Source organism: Tachysurus fulvidraco, chromosome 11, assembly GCF_022655615.1.
Source record: "Tachysurus fulvidraco isolate hzauxx_2018 chromosome 11, HZAU_PFXX_2.0, whole genome shotgun sequence".
Taxonomy (NCBI): domain Eukaryota; kingdom Metazoa; phylum Chordata; class Actinopteri; order Siluriformes; family Bagridae; genus Tachysurus; species Tachysurus fulvidraco.
Window position 1 is genome coordinate 1991584 of NC_062528.1, and position 19889 is coordinate 2011472.

A 19889-nucleotide genomic window follows, 5' to 3' on the forward strand; every position below is an offset into this window, starting at 1 on the left:
TTCACAACAATACAACGTACATGATTTTTGATCCTGTTGCCATTTTTCAGTCATAGCATGCAGCTTCACAGCTCATTCCTATAATCCTTTAGCACCTGCATTATTCATGTAATGTTATTTTAAAAATAAAAGTTCATGCACAGTCTTTCTTTTTTTCTTTTCTTGCAGTATCACAGCACACGTGTTTGGTTTTGTAACATTATTACCTGAAACCGTACTGAACTGTGAATTTTTCATAGACAACTTGATTATTTTCAAGTCAATAACACACCAACATGAGAAAATGTTCGTTACTAAGTTAGGCGTACTTTAACAAGTACTGAGAATTGATGTGTATACACTCAAAATACAAAGAATTTCATTACAGGTAGATGAATTCTGAGCAAAATATTTTAATTAGACTCCAGAAAATAAAAGAATTACGATAAATATTCCTTGTTGATCCCAAGAAATGAATCGTCATTTAATTCTGACTCAATTCACTCTGATTGAATTTTCTTCAGTCCAAAGAGTCAACGTGGCACCATTTTTATTCATCCTTAGCTACAGTAGTCATGATTGTGTAGTTAACTCATGTTTTCAACATGATCTATAACTAGATTACTTCTAGCTAATTACTAGCTATGAATGAAATATTCCTGACTAGTTTGGAAAAAAAAAATCTTTAAAATTCTTGCTACAAAAGTTTCATTAAAACATTATTATTATTATTATTATTATTATTATTATTATTATTATTATTATTATTATTATTATATTTAAGAACTTACAAATTATCTAGTTGAATTTATAATGATCAAATAATTGTAGCCCTATGGCATGTCCTGTGGTGATGATTTATGTATTTGGGTAACTCCTAAATTATTGCTATTGTGATTTCTATGAAATAAAACAAATCTTATAGTGAAACTGAAGTAAAAAAAATTCAATGGTTCGAGTCAGGATCGGATCCCTGGACAAAACTTGGTGCCAAACTGAATTTAGACATTTTTAACATATAGCTAGCTGACTTAGCTAAGTCATAAAAGTGCACTAGTTGTGAAAAATCCCTAATATTTGGAATAAAAATTGCAATACAAATTTGTTTGCAAAGAATATTGGGAACAACAAAGAACCTTATATGTTAAAAAAAACAACAACGACAACAAAAAAAACCTGACCATTAGAATTGCTTCAAAACTTTTTTGCTCTTGTATAATCAGAGTAGCTTAATTACAACAGTTTCTTTTAGATACAAGAAAAATAAAATAAATTGTCGTAGCAATGGAATATTGACGATAAGAACCTTGTCTGCATTATTAAGAGAGTGCACAGTAATCAACAATCCTGAAAGCAGGTTTTAAATACTAAGATAAGAATAGACCTCGATCCCACCATTGTCACAGATTGTACGTCAAAGTTACTAAGATACTTGCATAAGAGATACGAACATAGAAGTAGACGACTCATAACGACAGATATAATTCATAGTGAAAACTTTTCTTTTTACAAACTTTTGAAATGCAACAAAATTCAGATAGAGTACCATGATTTTGGGATGACACAGTAAAAAGTGTATGTGCTAAGACTTTTTTCTTATATGTAATTTTTTCATGAGCGATATATATATATGTATAACAATATAAACTCTTTTGCTCGATGTTAATCGGAAAATTCAAATAATTCAGACACCTAAAACAGTGGTGTTTATTCCGCTGTTATGTCACAGACCAAAATGCTTTACTTTACCTTATTGAGCATTATTAGCATTTATTAAAATACTTTCCGAGTATTGATACAACATTGCACAGAATCATGAACACAGTTATAAAATACTCTCGATTCCATACGCACAAGGATACTTGGATACTTACTTAGGGTACTAAGATATTACCATAAGTAGTTGCCATCATGACAGATTTTGAGATGAGTTTAATGCATAGACTTACACACTGTGTGACAAAGATGTTGTTACTAAGATGTTTTTTAGAGTTGTAAACTGAAAAAAGTTACCTAAAATCAGTCTCATTGTGCTTTTAAATTCAGACATCACTTCATATGTTATACGTGTTAACACCGTATCTGAGGAAATTGTCTTTCTTTTTATTTTTTTAATAAGACTTGTTTTAATACGCTCTGGTCAACTTCCACTCCATTCCATTTTATTAATTAACGACATTAAAATTGCTGTCATTAATTTATTAATTAAAGATCACAAATTTTATGTGTTTCTAGGTTTACAACAGTAAAGTTTTGACGTATATTGTTTCATTTGATAAAGCTCCAAAATGGTTTAATATCACAGACAGCTTTGCTAATAGAAACTGACTATAAAGTTCACAAATGTACAAAAGAGCTATTTACTTCTGAGAAATGAGGGGGAAAAGTGGTGAAACACCAAGCTGGAAGTTGTAATACTCCAAATACTAAATTTAGACAAATTTCAACATACAGTTTTTTTTTTTTTTAAACAAAGCACATATTTGTGCATTAGTTTTGAGTTTTCACTGAAATTACAACGTGGGTATGACTTTAACATTATGGTCATATTAGGGCCATTTTCTGATCGATCAAATATACAGGAAGCCTTTCGGTCTTGCCATAAAAATATCAACAAAACAACATAAGAGTACTGTATACATAATTTTAGCAACACATTTCATTAGTTCATTATATATATATATATATATATCGTCGCTGTCGGGCGGAAACCTCCTATGTCCAAATTTTGTCAATTTCATATTTTTTCACATATCAATGCTATTGGTCAGTTATTTTTACAAGTTATTAACCAATCTAAAGTCTTGAAAATAGCTTGAGCGCAAATCTCTTAACGCAAATCTCTTAACTTTTATATATATATATATATATATATATATATATATATATATATATATATATATATATATAAAAAACACTTCACTGAGTTCAGTCTTAACAGTGTGTCAACATCGACCGCACTGTTGTGAAGGTTTTAACACAGTTTAACTGGTTTGACTTTGAGGCTTGAATATATGAAATACATGTAATTTTGTAAATTTGAGGCATTTATGGAATTTGGTTTGCAAATGTGATGTGTTTGAGGCTTTTTAACATCAGGCACATTTACAAAGAGTTGAGAGCTCACAGTTTAATGTCTTTTCTAACACACGTGACACGCACACACACGACACACACACACATATAAACAGAAGTTATAGACATTTTAAATCAAAAGTGTCAGATGAATGAAATTTCAAATTTAGTTTAATAGCATATTAATCTTTTACTTCTACTTTTTGCTATTTGTTTATGGCTAAGAAAGTTTTGTGTGCAATGATGATGAGCAGAATTGACCACTTTTTCTTCTGTGACTCACAGTCTAATGCGCCGTCTGATATATCCAGTCATCATCTAAACTTGGATTTTGAGGTTTCCGCAAAAATAAGCGGTAAGCAATAGGATTTCTTGCTAGCTAGGAAATTTTGAGCAAACGTTACTGGATCGGTGCTAATGCAGGGTGGATGCCGAGTTCAGCTCGGACAGAAATTCAGCTAGGAAATATGAAAGGGCTCTGTGTGGAACGAATGCTAATACAGTACACCATCTGAATTTCACTTACTCACAAACCCAAGTGCTAATGCTGCAGAAGTCATAAAAAATGATTGGATCCCTGGGGTGAATATAATTTGAATTTTAAAATTGTTAAAAGCAGTGCCAAGATTGTATTTCCCTACAAGACAATTCCCTCACCATTAGGGCAAAATAAAGTAGCAGATTCTAGCAGAAATTAACTTGTTTTCGAGTTCATTTCACTTAGCTAAGATGTTTATTCTGAAAGGCTTCAAACGATCGATTAACTTTAAAAAAAATCTCTATCAACCGAGCGACTTAAAATGGTCACAGTTATATTAGTTGTCCCAAACTGTTGTACCATCCGCAGCATTGAGTTGCACTATATTTCTGATGCTGTATAAGAGGGTTATAGATGTTCCAGCAACTGAGCTTGTTAAAAATGAATGCGTCGTGCCTGGAGATCCATTGCTGTAGCGTTCACACCCAACAAAGCAACAACAATAATTGGAAACGTTGGGACTCGATGTGATTAATGTAGTTTTTAAGTTCTTAAACTTTAGTTACTGCGCAAACAGTAACAGGTAAAAGGTTGTGACATGAAAATGTTCATAAAATGGAGGCTTTTAAGAGTCATGTTTGGCCTGTAAAGTGCAGCTGCTGTAGAAAAATGACATCTGTAATGTAGAGTTGGGGGGAAAAAAAACTCTACGGTTGGCTCACGTTCCTGTTTCTTTTCCTCGAAAAACAACAACTGGTCTTTCGCTTTAAAATGTGCCTGGAAGTGAAAGACTCATAAGCCAAAATCAGATGAATTAAATCGATTGTGCGATGCTAACGAAGCATTTTATATGTCCTGTTAGCAGACAGTGCTGCTAACTTTCAGAATGGCTGATTGCTTTTGGTTGAGACATTTTTGTTCGTGTTTTTATTTGGTAGTTACTGCAAAAGCCTTCACCTTTTCTCTCAGTTTCCATTTTGGCGAAAGCAATGAGTTACTGTTAAGTAGAATTTTGCAGCTAGAGACCTGATGTGAAGTTATTTTATATTGGTTTGTTGGATTAGAAGGATATTTTCGATCTGTAAAGTTAAAGGATTGGAGTTAAAACTGCCTAGAACTTTGATCGGTGGAATGAATGCTAGGGAGTTTTAGCTAATATTGTTCCTTGTTAGTGTAGCACTGATGATGCTCTTTTGTTGGTTAATGAAGGACTAAAACACTGCACCAGGGGTGTAATTATTATTGGTGATTTATCTCTTATACTCCTTTACTAAAAGATCAACAGATCCTGATATCTTTAAATACGAGTTTTTCCGTGGCAAGTTCAATTCTCTTAGCTGAAATTTAGATAAATTCTCAATCCGTTGAGCTACTTCAATTCTGTCTGTTCTGAACTTTTGGTTTTGGCTTGGTGTGTAATATTTCTTTAGCAGTGAATAGAATCATTTGCAAAACATTAGCATAAGAAAGTTTGAAGCTATTGCAGCTTCTTCTTTCACTGAGGCGAGTTTATTTAGAAATTGGCTCGGCATTGCTGATTTGCTTTAGCTAGGTTTGTGTACTGGAGGTTGTATGGATTTGTACTGATATTCCTGAATTATTAAGTAGTCTCTCCTTTTGCTTGCTCGTTGTTGTTGTTAACCTGCGATTGCTTGTTACTTCGTTCTGTTCCACCCCTTGACGTTTCCTGCAGAAAGAGGCGGGGCTTGCAGATTGACATCAGGATGCAGCGGTACTCGCGCCGAAAGTTCTGATTGAGCAGCCCGTATACAATGGCGTTGAGGCACGAGTTGAAATATGCCATAAAATAACTCACCACAAAGAGCCAATCAGGAACCAGCGGTGCCACTCTGGGTGGGTCCACGGCGACAGCTAGGCCGATCAGATTGAGCGGTGCCCAGCAGATGGCGAACAGCACAAAAACGACGAACATGGTAAGGAAATGGCGGAGCTCACTTGGCCGGAGCCGGGGCCTCGTGTCGCTAGCCACTCGGCGCCTCACGTTCAGCACTAGAATCCAAATTCGTGCATAGCAGAATGTTACAATACCAATGGGAAACAGGAAGTGAACAAAAACTACAGCAAAGGTGTAACTGGCGCTTGCAGTTTGGCTAAAAGTGCAAGAATACACACGAGGATCGTAGGTCAGCGACCCCAGTGCGAGATTGGGCAGTATTGCAAAGCCCGTTAGAGCCCACACCAGTGTGATTAGAGCTAGCGTTCCACGGCTGCTGTACACTTTGATATAAGTGCGGGCATGGCAGATAAAGCAGTAGCGGTTGAGGGCGATAGCTGTGATGTTGAAGACAGATCCAATGACGCTGGCGCCCATAATAAAGCCACTAATTTTACACTCTGTCTCACCAGGCAGCCAGCCAGAGTGCAGCAGAGCATGAAGGACCAGCGGGTACGGGTAACACACCACCAGCAGATCTGCCAATGCCAGGCTCACCACAAACGCATTACCTGTAACACACACACACACAAAGATTTACAGCGTTGAATCTAACAAACACAAACTGGTACCAACGCCGCAAATTGTTTTTCTAAATGTTAGCTAATTTTCTAGCGATCTCATATTATAGCAGATATTTAGCATGAAATATGGCTAATAGATCTATAACCCAAGGTGTGTGTGTGTGTGTGTGTAAACAACACTGATATGTTCAGACAGAGATCAACCCAAAATTCAATATGAGGGAAATAAACTCAAACAGCCCTACACACACATATTCCTAAACACACACACACACAAATCCCTACACACACACACGTTGTAATTAAACCTTAATTCCTAATTAAATCATTAATGACCTGAGACAAAGGGATGCTTTCTTGCTCTGCTAATGAATTCACACAGACACGTTCCAAGACTGTTTCGAACACACACTTGTGGACTTGGAAATGGAAATTTTATGTCTCGAGAGTGTAAACTTTTTTCCGGATTTAAAAAAAAAAAAAAAAAAAAAAATCGGAACCGTGTAGCAAGAGCAGATTCATCAACAGGAACACACACGGATTTGGCAGCGAGAACGACGGAGCTTAAGTGATTTCCTCTGAGATTTACACACTCAATTTCCTTCGCTCTAATTAGCTAGTGTCATTTAGCTAGCGGAGTAAAAACAAAAGTTTTATCAGAACACAGATAATCTAATTAAACAATCCTTTGGTAACTTTTTTTTGGGGATCACATTATCGGTACCATTACAGCACAACATAAACATTAGAGCTGTCTGTGAATTCTTTATTGCTCTATTACTACCTGTAACCTTTTGACCCCTTTCGTTTCCCACATCGCGATGTTAAAAAATTCGAGATTGTTCTCAAAAAGGAACATGAAATCTCTGCAGGTTTGTGACCCTTAACATTTCATCTTTGGATGAGATATTTGGGCGGCTCCGAGAGGTCAGTGATTCTGATGACGCTACGATGTCAGTGAAATCCGATCAAGAGCTGACTGAGCAAAACGTCTCATACACATCAACACACATATATATGATTTTTTTTTTTAGTCCAGACTTTTTTTTTGTTGTAGATTTTAATTTTCTGACTTCTAGGTTAACGGCTTAACGCTTACGTTTCCGAGCATTAGGCTTCCATAAAAAAATAAAAAAAATAAAAAAAACATTACAGAAAAACAAATGTGAAGAAGCAAGTGTGACAAATCAAGTCTCCAGAAGGAATGCAGAATATTAGCTGCTAATTTCATTATTAACCTTTGAATAATTTTTGCAAGGTCATTATACCAAAAACTGACTTTGTTTCATTGATTACAATTTAGTTTTAAAATGCTTTTATTTTTATATATAAAGATAGAATTAAATTACTATTTTGATTTTTAATGTTGCTTTCAAATGTTTGCATGAACATTAAGCAAAGAAATGCTAATTAACTGCTTTGATCAAACAGAGCTGCGCATTTATAAACGCATGACGACCAATCAGGACTGTTTTGCGACGGTCAGACAAAACAAAATAATTCCTTCGTAAATAATTCAGCTTTTCATGTCTGTAAACAGGAAAAAGTCGATCAGACGATCCTCACCGACCCGAGAGCGAAGCATGGTGGTGGGAGCATTGTGTTAGACGACTGCTAATCATAACAAAGGAAATAACATGAAAGATTTAAGAGGGAAAAAAAGTGCATTAAAAATGAAAAATGCACGAAAAGCTGTTGAGGTGAATTAGAGGGACTTTGGAGAGCCGAAGCTCAGTGATTAGGATGATTATTGAGTTACGAATCAGAAGGTTTTGTGTTCGAATCCCACAACTGCTAACCCCTTGGTCCTTGAACTGTTCATTTGTGAAAGCAATAGGAAGAAAATCTGCCAAATGCTGTAAACGTCAGCTTGGGGGATTGAAGCTAAGAGGAATGAGCAGGTAAAGAAATTGAACCACAATCATTCATTCATTTTCTACTACAACTACCTCGGGTCACGGGGAGCCTGTGCCTATCTCAGGCGTCATCGGGCATCGAGGCAGGATACACCCTGGACGGAGTGCCAACCCATCACAGGGCACACACACACTCTCATTCACTCACTCACTCACTCACACACACACACACACACACACACACACACACACACACACACACACACACACACACACACACTACGGACAATTTACCAGAGATGCCAATCAACCTACCATGCATGTCTTTGGCCCGGGGGAGGAAACCGGAGTACCCGGAGGAAACCCCCGAGGCACAGGGAGAACATGCAAACTCCACACACACAAGGCAGAGTTGGGAGTCGAACCCCCAACCCTGGAGGTGTGAGGCGAACGTGCTAACCACTAAGTCACCGTGCCCCTCACAATGATGCATAAAGTAAATTAACAACAACAGGAGAAATGATGATCATTTGTGGCCAAATATTTGTTCATATTTATAAAATCAAACGACATTTTGTTCGTATTTTGGACGTAAATGTGAGATTTTTAATACACACAGTAGTGCTTTTGAGATGCAAACGCAAACAAAATCAGGTAGAAGTGTTCTCTTTCCTTTATTGTATGCATAAAACTCGGGTTATTGTCATAAAACATGAATCCCAAACACACACACACACACACACACACACACACACACACACACACACACACACACACACACACACACACACACACACACTTGAGCATGTGCAGTGTGCTCAATAATCTGTAACTTTGCAAACTCATCCCTTTGCATTAACAAAATACTGAAAGTCACCTTCTGGGGGAAAAAAAACCCTAACAAACACACACACACACACACACACACACACACACACACACACACACACACACACACACACACACACAAACACACACACGCACACACACACACACACAATACGTATCATTCATGTTTACAAAACGAGAAGTAAGTATTATGGACGAGAATGATGAGTCAGAGTGCACACAGGCCTGTCGTTACATTCGAGATGAAATACCACACACACACACACACACACACACACACACACACACACACACACACACACACACACACACACACACCCATCATCCTCTCTCTATTCCTTACACAAATGAAGAGAAATATGATGGATGAGTGCAGCAGCTGTAAGAGGATCAAATGAATAAAAATGTAAATCAAAGGTAAATGTCTCCCTCTCTCTCTCTCTCTCTCTCTCTCTCTCTCTCTCCCTCTCTCTCTCCCTCTCTCTCTCCCCCTCTCTCTCTCTGTCCTTCTCTCTCTATCTCTTGCCTTGTAATATTAAATCCTTACGCTTTATTGGTAAGACTATCCTCAGGATTGTGCCCATCTCTCTCTCTCTCTCTCTCTCTCTCTCTCTCTCTCTCTCTCTCTGTCTGTCTGACCTTCTTAAACATCAAAGCATAAATGACCTGATTTTACTCCCAATCCCACTCCATTTCCCCCCATAATCCTGTACATAACAAACGCAAGAAGACGACAGCTCTCTGCTTCTTCTTCTCCTCTATACAGACTCTAGAGTTTTAATATCAGGTGCACAATTACCCATGATTCCACCTGCTTTTCCTCACCATCCCACCCAGGTGTCTCTGTAATTCTCTGTAATATCTAAAGAAGTCCATATCGATGAAATTGAACATCGGGTCCTTTTTAAACCATCTGGAACTGCTCGACTAATTTTAGTCGTAAATTAAACCTGACCGAATTCATTATTTTACCCATAATTCCATGCAAATGGAATTCTACTCATAATGTTGAAGGATTTTACCGATTATTTCTCCTAATTGTCTTCAGAACTCCACCTAGATTTAATTTCAAACCATAATGCTAGAAAATTGTACCCAAAATCCCACCTAATTGTTCCAGTAATCCCACCCAACTGTACTTATCGTTCCTCTCAATTTTATCTATAATTCCAGGTTATAACACCAGATTGTGCTTCAAATTTCACCCAAACTGGTGCCATTAATCTCCCACTTATCCTCCCATTATAATTTCCCCATCTTCTCCATAATTACCAACATTACACTCGGTTGTATCAGAATGCCGACAGGATTTCACCTGATTTTCTCTACGGTTCGTCTTTTACTTCACACGGCCTCTTTATCTGATTAAATGCAGAACTCCTAAAATTATCCACAGGGTGTCTGAAAGCTCAGGAAGCGACAAGAGTCAAAGAACATAAACTTAATTTTGCATTTATTATTTATAACGTTCAACATATTCGGAGACGTTTGCGCGGTGAGTTCCCACTTATTATTATTATTAATATTATTATGTAAGTCAATACACAAAGCGGGGTGCACGGTGGCTTAGTGGTTAGCACGTTCGCCTCACACCTCCATTGTCGGGGGTTCGATTCCCGCCTCCGCCTTGTGTGTGTGGAGTTTGCATGTTCTCCCCGTGCCTCGGGGGTTTCCTCCGGGTACTCCGGTTTCCTCCTCCGGTCCAAAGACATGCATGGTAGGTTGATTGGCATCTCTGGAAAATTGTCCGTAGTGTGTGTGTGAGTGAATGAGTGTGTGTGTGCCCTGTGATGGGTTGGCACTCCGTCCAGGGTGTATCCTGCCTCGATGCCCGATGACGCCTGAGATAGGCACAGGCTCCCCGTGACCCGAGAAGTTCGGATAAGCGGTAGAAAATGAGTGAGTGAGAGAGAGAATACACAAAGCAGTGGCATCATGCCCTCCCCATTTGGACTAACGCTGGTGCCGTGACCCGGACAGTTCAGGTGGATTAATGTCAGTTCATTCCACCAGGATGACACTGCATCCTCCAAAAGCTCATGGGAACAAGTCACAGTATACAGAACTTTGCTATCTTATTTTTATTTTTTTTTATGTTTTGCCTGCTGGAGGAAGATACGGAAAAAAAATAATCAAGATGTCAAAGTAGCGGATCACTCTAGCAGAAGCCACTGAAGACAAAACGGATTATGTTTGTCAAGTCTTTAGCCAGGCTATTAGAAGAGACAGTGCAAGAACTATAAACAACAGAGTCACCAGTCCCAACACACACACACACACACACACACACACACACACACACACACACACACACACACACACACACACACACAAAAGAAAATAGTTTCTGCAACCAGCACAACCAGCTGCTTGCTTCCAACCACAATACCACATTATGTTGACCATAATTTCATTCAGGTCTGTTTGTGTGCTTTAATAAAATTAAACTAGTTGAGAAATATCCTTCCTTAAAGGTGCGGTCTCCGATATTTGAGAAATGCTTCTGAAAACTGCGTTGGGCCACCAAACAAAACAAAAATCAAAACAAACGTGTAGCCAATGAGCAGAAAGGGGCGGGTCTTGTCAATATGGGCGGAGACAGTGTTCAGTGTGCATGTGCGCATATTCACAGGTCGGAGTTTCCCGAGTCAATAACTCCTGAGCTAAACGCTGTTACTACACAAAACGCGGTTGTAGCTGCCTCTCTACATTACTACGATAGAAAAGAGGTGTTATTTGTGTAGTAACAGCGTTTAGCTCAGGAGTTATTGACTCAGGAAACTCCAACCTGTGAATATGTGGCCAACTTCCTGCTCCTTCAGTTCTCTCCAGCGCTGGAAAGCTGATCCTATATTAACACGTCCTACTTCTTGTCCTTATCGTAAGTCTTTCTTCTCTTTCTTTCTTTGTTTTTATCCTCCATGTCGATGTTAAAACCACTTTCTAATGTCACACATGCGCACTGAACGCTCTCTCCGCCCATATTGACAAGACACGCCCCTTTCCACTCATTGGCTACACGTTTGTTTTGATTTTTGTTTAGCTTGTCGTCCCGACTCAGTTTTCTGAAGCTTTTCTCAAAAATCGGAGACCGCACCTTTAAAGCCTGAAGGAGTCTGTAATTTGTATTCATGTAAAATTCAGGGTCTGAAAACTTTCCATAGGTCTGCTCACCCATACAGTATTGAGTTTTCTTCTAGGATTTGCGTTCCTTCAGCTACAAAGAGCTTTAGCGAGATCAGAATCTGATGTTGGGATGTTAAGGAGACTGCAGTTCCAGTTCAGAGTCAGGGCTCTGCTCAGGACACTCGAATTCTTCCACTCTAACCTTCACCTCACCACCATGTCTGCTTTGTGCACAGAGGCATTGTCATGTTGTGAAGACAAACTGTAACACTACAGCACACCAAGACATTCTAGATAATTCCATGCTTCCACTTTTTTTCCCCCAACAGGACCAGAGCGTCAGGGTGCACAAAACTTTACCCATGCCATCTTTAAACAGAAAAAAAAGACAAGGCAGATACTTATTATTAGAAGTCTTCTACCTAATGAGTGTAATGAAAGACGAAGTGAAGTGAATTTACTCAGCTGCCACCTAGTGGTCGTTGCTATGAACTCACAGCATTAACCATCACACGGAAACTTCTTCTTAAAGTCGATTCCGTGTGATGGTTTAAAACCGTAGGTTAATGATGTGAGTTCATACCGACGACCACCAGGTGGCAGCAGACTAAATTCACTTCACTTCCGTCTTTCAATACTTTTTAAAATTATTCGGTTATTTGTTTACTTTTTATTTGTTATTACTGAATTTCAGATGAATTTACCCATAATTCCACTCGAGTTTACCCGTAATCCAATCTCAACAATAATCCACATGTTTTTGCTCATAATTCCTTCAATAAAAAAGTTGATTATGTTAGAAATATGGTACTTAACCGTCTTAACCATCTGCCAGTCGCTCTAACTAAAACTAACTCTATTTAATATTAACCCTCAATTCGTCACACAGTCATAATCTCACACACACACACACACACACACACACACACACACACACACACACACACACACACACACACACACACACACACACACACACACACACTTCTTTCATGGTTCTATAGTCCCAGGATTACACACCACAATGTAAATGCTGACTGGGTGCACAATAGCTACAAGGCTTGATGTATCTAACAAGTCATGACATTCAATCACAACTAGTGAAACACGGAGCTACGTCGTCCACTCCCCGGTAACGTTACATGATTTTGTTCTTGTGTATAGATTACAATAAATCTAATTGAGTCACAACATAAAGCAGAGTCATAGCTGCTGTCCCGTTATGACTAACGTTGGTGCCGTGACCCGGATCCTTCAGGGGGATTCATGTCAGTTCTGTGTCACGATGGCACCGTATGCTTCACTAGTTCAAGGGGACATCCCTGAGCTTTTAGATTTTTGCCTGCTGGAGAAAAATACAGAAACTGTCTACATAGAGCCAGCAGTCTGAAACACACACACACACACACACACACACACACACACACACACACACACACACACACACACACACACACACACACACACGCACGCACGCACCCATATCAGCCACAGCAGCCATCAAACTAACAGGATCACATTCAGAAAGAGAATTTGTAGGTGAAGACAAACAAACCCTCAACAGTAAGCCTCAGGATGCTCAGCCAGTGCTAAATTAGATAGAATCAAAGCTATAAATGAATTTTATGTTCCTGTCATCATAAAGGTGATATCTGGAGAAAAGAGCTTCTAGTTTACTGTAGAGGTCACCAGATACACACACACAAAAAAAAACACACACACGCAGATCTGAACTTATGATCCTTTTAGGTGTTCGGGATTAACTGCCCTGTCCTTGAAAAAATGATGGGTCCTGACCAGGAGGAGAGATGAAGAAACACACACTGTGCAGCTCAGCCAGAAAAATATCACTGTGTAGTTGGGGAGCAAAACACTAAATCTTTCACAGGTTATCACGTTGTGAAGTGAAGCCAGTGCTGAGGCGGGCCAGGTTCCCTACGAAGCCCACGATTGCTTGGAAAAGTGGCAGCAGAACCACAAGCAGTGCAATTCGTCCATTCGACGGGCTGAAAAGAAATCTCCTGATGTTTTCTCTAAAGGAAGTCCAGCAAAGTCAGAAACAAGGACATGATCGCAAAATGATTCTTAGTCCCTCCAGAATTGTGCCTAAATAAATAAAAATCGACCAAATTTCACAATTTGGAGGAGCTCAGAATTGTTTTTAAACGGCTAAAGATTTCCGAACTCGCATTCAAGCTCTCACATATTTGTCTTCACTAGTAGGAGTAGGGGGGTATGGTGGCTGAGTGGTTAGCACGTTCGCCTCACACCTTCAGGGTTGGGGGTTCGATTCCCGCCTCCCCGTCCCCGGGGGTTTCCTCCGGGTACTCCGGTTTCCTCCCCCGGTCCAAAGACATGCATGGTAGGTTGATTGGCATCTCTGGAAAATTGTCTGTAGTGTGTGAGTGTGTGAGTGAATGAGAGTGTGTGTGTGCCCTGTGATGGGTTGGCACTCCGTCCAGGGTGTATCCTGCCTCGATGCCCGATGACGCCTGAGATAGGCACAGGCTCCCCGTGACCCGAGACGTTCGGATAAGCGGTAAGAAATGAATGAATGAATGAATGAACATGTTATATAAATGTATTAGCTTAATTGCACACGTTTCTGTAGCTAGAGGACTTCAGAAACGCTTACAGATCATTAGACAACAAAACTGTAGATATAGAGCTTCAATGAGATGAAGTCTGGTTCTTGATGAAGTCTGGCTGAGAAGCTTCAGTAAATATCACGTAATGTACAGTAAGGGAACGTAGTGAGAGTCGATAGCGAAAAAGCAAGTGGTGCATCCAAACAGTATCGTGTAGATCATCAGCTACCTGCTTGTTCGGTCGGAGGAAGCCGTCTTCCTCACGTAGAGGCTTCAGAAGTCAGTTCCTGAGAAGAAAACAGACCCTTTGGAGTGATTAGATTATTCAAGAAGTCAAAGGCTATTGAAAGATATATGAATCTACCCAGAGGCACAAGGAGGAGGTAGAATAGGTAGAAAAAGGGGAGGAAGAAGAAGAAGAAAAAGGAGGAGATTATTCACTATGGAGAACTTTAAATCCACTTTAAATCCAGACCAGTTCAGACATCAGACACAGTCTGTGAAACCATTCCTGATATAATTGTACCTCAGGGCTACCAGTGAGTCAGGCAGGTTGTAAGGAGTACACAATGAAGACCACATGTGCTGGTAGAGCGGTCAGGAAAAGGCTAGTCAGGTGCCGGTTCATCAGACTTGTCATCCTTCAGGGGTTTACAAAGCCAGTCAGTAATTGTTGTGTTTTGTTGCGTTCCAACACAATTAACCTTGAGAATGTCTACATAAAGGAGCAGTGTGTGCTCTGAATGGTAAATCGGGACTGTATCAGGTTTTAAAGGTCTGATCACTCGTAGATTCTTCTTACACTTCATCCAAGGTATAGTAGCATCAACTGCTGATGGAGTTCTGACTACAGCCCAGACTGGGTTTTAGGTCCTTCACACACGACTTCATATACACTGGACAACCTTGATAGTTAGAAACCATATAACCACAAAACCACATGGAGTTGGTCCCCACTTTGTTGCTATACCAGTCTCCGTTCTTCTAGGGAATCTCGAAGATGTAGGACAGGAAGGCTTGCGTTCCGATTCATCACCAACAGGGTCGAGGTCACGGCTCTGTGAAGGTCACAAGTTCTTCCACACCAGCATCTACGCTTTCATGGATTTTCTCCCAGTGAAATGATGTTCTAGAGAATTGTCCTCACAATATTATTATTATTATTATTATTATTATTATTATTATTATTAGCACAATATGCTGCTTATTCCTCACTGTTTCTGAAATCACAGAAATGAACCAAAAATCAGAAAACAAACCGTGCAGTATTCGGAGGAGACAGAGATTTGTTCCGAAACGTGTCCCGTGACATCCGGCCGAAGCCGTATCATCCCCTCGCATGCGTCTGACGTGAGCACAGCTCTCACACAGAGACATTACACGTTTGTTTTCAATGGAAAAAAATTAAAAGAAGAATCCTGAGCTTGCGATTTCACCGATTCAAGTAGATTTCCATAGAATCCCGGAGAGACCGATTACTCTCACCCTCCCTCACTCATTTCCTACCGCTTATCCGAACTACCTCAGGCGTTATCGGGCATCGAGGCAGGATACACCCTGGACACCCATCGCAGGGCACACACACACTCTCATTCACTCACACACTCACACACTACAGACAATTTTTCCAGAGATGCCAATCAACCTACCATGCATGTCTTTGGACCGGTGGAGGAAACCGGAGTACCCGGAGGAAACCCCCGAGGCACGGGGAGAACATGCAAACTCCGCACACAAAAGGCAGAGGCGGGCATCGAACCCTGAACCTGGAGGTGTTTTACTTAAAACACATGTAAAGACAACTATATTCCTAATAAAACTTGTACAGCGCAGGATATGTGGCTGAAGACCGTTGATGTGAAGCTCATTATAACTTCCTGCAATAAATAACAATCACGATGTCTGTGAATGTCTTCATTATTATTCTAGCAGGAAACGACATCAAATTAAAAACCCATTCGCTAAGATTTGTAGCATAAATAGATCCACCGTTTGACCCCAAACGTTTCAATAAACCAACCTGATTCTGAATATAGAAGAAATATCCATCCATAAATTTTACACACACTTCATTATCTCTACCCAAAATTTTAATTAAATCTCATCCTGAACCTACCTGTAATTCAACTGCATGGTAAATTTATTTTTGAGAAGATTCCTTAGAGGAAAAAAAGCGGCACTAAAGGTACTACCTTTCCTGAGAAATGGGCTCGTAATTTATTATTAGAGTAAATTAAAATAAATAAATAAATAAGTAAAGCTCCTTGTCCTTATTACAGAACAAGGACCGGTTCGGTTTAGTACCCTTTTATTCCGAGTGTGTTTTCGTTCATGTCACTGGTCCTTCCGCTACATTAAAAACGTGACAGGTTTGAAAACACAGCTGTTGTTTAATTCCTGTCTAAGCAGCAGCACACTCCGATTTTAAATAAAGGACGGATTAAACTTTAATCAGACGTAAAATAAGCACTGCATGTTAATTAACTAATTAAACACAAAAACATGTGCGGGGAAAAAAGATGCATATTCGAATATACAATAATGCAACGATATTCAAGTTCATTTATTTACACTGTCAATTAAGGAATTCACTCGGGAAGGTTGTGTGTATAAAATGATGCCACCCGGAGAACCCAGCAGCAGCAGCAGCAACAACAACAACAAAAAATAACAACAAAAAATAACAACAAAATAACAATAACAACAACAACAAAAAATAATAACAACAATAATAATAACAACAAAAAATAATAACAACAATAATAATAACAACAAAAAATAATAACAACAATAATAATAATAACAACAATAATAATAATAACAACAAAAAATAATAACAATAATAATGACAACAACAACAATAATAATAATGACAATAACAACAACAACAACAACAACAACAACAACAACAACAACAACAATAATAATAATAATAATAATAATAATAATCTCGTGGTACGTGGTTTATTTATTGTAAAATCAGTAAAACCTGTTTATTATTTTCATGACAAGCTGAAACAGTGTGCAGTCGTTGCCTGGGCACGTGGATGAAAATCGTTGTGCACCAGAAGCGCAATGAGACTTGAACGCATGACGACTTAAATAACGATAACACACACACACACACACGCTCGCGCGCACACACACACATCCTTGTGCCTTGTCCTCTATGCTCACACACTCACCTGCGTTCCTCAGTTTTCGGTTCCTGAGCACTGACACGATGACCAGCGCGTTTCCCAACACGTCCACCACGCTAGTGAAAATCAACACGCTCGCGAGCACAGCCACTTGCCATGTCGGTCCCGGTGCCGGTCCCGGTCGCGTGCCTGCGGCTGCCACCTCGGCGCCCCACGCGCGACCCTGCACCGCTTCTGTCCGGTTTCTAATGAGCGCATCATCCTCGGGCATGTCGGAAATCTCCGTTCATTCAGACGCTTTTTCTCTCCGCCATGCCTTCACACACACGCACACACACGCACGCACACACACGCACGCACACACACGCACGCACACACACACCAAGCAAACCAGCCTAGCACTGCGCTGATCAAACGAAGTTTGTTAAAAAGTCACTTGTTTACGCCCTCGCGTTGATCCACCGGCCCGGTTGCTAAGTGCCTCGTCCAGATGCCGTCCACAGACAGGCGGGTGCCGAATCGAGTCGCGCGCGCGTGGATATGCCGGTGCTCCGCCCCCTTTCTTATTTGCATACAGAGCTTCTGTTACCTCTATTAGGAAAGGGAGGTGCACGCGCGCGCATCTGTGTGTGCGTGTGCGATAAATATCGGCCTGCATGAGGTACAGCTCTCATATGGCACATTAACACACACACACACGCACGCATGCACACACGCACGCACGCACGCACGCACACACACACACACACACACACACACACACACACACACACACACACACACACACACACACACAGAGGTAGATTGTAGTCCACGAGGTATTAAACAAGCACCAAAGAAAAATAAATATAAAAATAAAAAAGCAAACTTGTTCAATTCCTGTTTTACCAAAATGATTCCAGCTCATGCTGTTTGTTATATTAATGGGGGCTTGAACTCAGAACTCAATTACAAATCAATTTTGGGGCTGGAACAAGGAACAAGGAGAGAGAGAGAGAGAGAGAGAGAGAGAGAGAGAGAGAGAGAGAGAGAGAGAGAGAGAGAGAGAGTGGTGCGTGTGTGCGCGTTGTGTGTGGTGTGTGCGTGTGTGTGTATGGTGTGTGTTTATGTGTAGTGTGTGTGTGTGTGTGGTGTGTGTGCGCATTGTGTGGGGTGTGTGCGTGTGTGTATGATGTGTGTTTGTGTGTAGTGTGTGTGTGTGTGTGGTGTGTGTGCATGTGCGCGTTGTGTGTGTTTGTGTGTGTATGGTGTGTGTTTGTGTGTGTAGTGTGTGGGTGTAATGTGTGTGTGTGTATGGTGTGTGTTTGTGTTTGTAGTGTGTGTGGTGTGTGTGCGTGTGTGTGTATGGTGTGTGTTTGTGTGTATTGTGTGTGTGGTGTGTGCGTGTGTGTATGGTGTGTGTTTGTGTGTGTAGTGTGTGTGTGAGCGCGGTTTCACACTGAGCCTCACTAATAAACATGTAAGTAAACCAGTAGCGTAAAATCTAAAGAAAGCCAATAAAACCTGAATATGACACGAGTCTTAACCCCATATACAGACTGGATTAGTTTTACATGAGGAGAAGTGAAGTAATTCTTAATGCAGTGTTTCTGTGATCTTAATCCTGTCTGAATACTTCATGTCAGTCATCTGTGTGTTTTTGTGTAGTACTCAGGTGATATATTCATCCTAGTGATATATTCTATTATATCTGAGTTTAAAAAGGGGGATGTGAACCAGAGCTGAACCTTCGACAGGACACACGACGCCGTGTCGTATCTGTTTCCGGTGAAGCTCCAATGGTTCCACTTAGTGCTGAGGAAATGGAGCACAAGATGGGATTTCTGGTGCATGTCCCTGTCATGTGGATTTTGCATAACTTTTATTTATTTATTTATTTATTTATTTATTTATTTATTTATTTATTTATTTATTTATTTATTAAGAGTAGTGTAACTTTTTTCATTGAGGTCCTCTTACCTTTGAAATGATGCTGGAGAAGCCGGCTAGGTTGGCAGCCTCGTTGTGATGAAAAACACCACAAGATAACACCAAAAGTGAGTGGGATTGGTTTGGGAGAAATAAAGAGAGAGAGAGAGAGAGGGAGAATAATGTTATATTTTTCTCTTTATCGCAGTGAGCCAGCACGCGCCCCATGATGCCTCTTCTGACAAACAGTAGTCACAGTGCGAGCGAAAGCGCCCCACTCAGATCCAGGTGTTTGATTCCCTTTAGAATCATCAGACATGCTCAAACAATGACAACATGATGTTGGATGGAGTGTGAATGTGGGCGGTCTCCGGTTTGTGTGCTCCGGCGCACGGGTTCGTTAGTGGACTGT

General features: G+C 40.1%; 1 protein-coding gene across 1 annotated transcript; it reads right to left on the reverse strand.

Moving 5' to 3' along the window:
• Positions 1–2926: 2926 nt before the first annotated feature.
• mtnr1ba (melatonin receptor type 1Ba) lies at positions 2927–18229 on the reverse strand. Its single transcript, XM_027138745.2, has 2 exons — positions 17615–18229; positions 2927–5998 (listed from the first exon to the last, which is right to left on the reverse strand). Exons 1-2 carry the CDS (start codon positions 17838–17840, stop codon positions 5133–5135), a joined length of 1092 nt encoding a protein of 363 aa, XP_026994546.1. The 5' UTR covers positions 17841–18229; the 3' UTR covers positions 2927–5132.
• Positions 18230–19889: the final 1660 nt, after the last annotated feature.

Bases quoted from the DNA above. Each gene is read 5' to 3' on its own strand.
- mtnr1ba (XM_027138745.2), bottom strand. From the start codon at position 17,840: ATGCCCGAGGATGATGCGCTCATTAGAAACCGGACAGAAGCGGTGCAG. The intron at 5,999-17,614 runs GTGAGTGTGTGA...TGTGTGTTACAG, and splicing joins CCGAAAACTGAGGAACGCAG to GTAATGCGTTTGTGGTGAGC.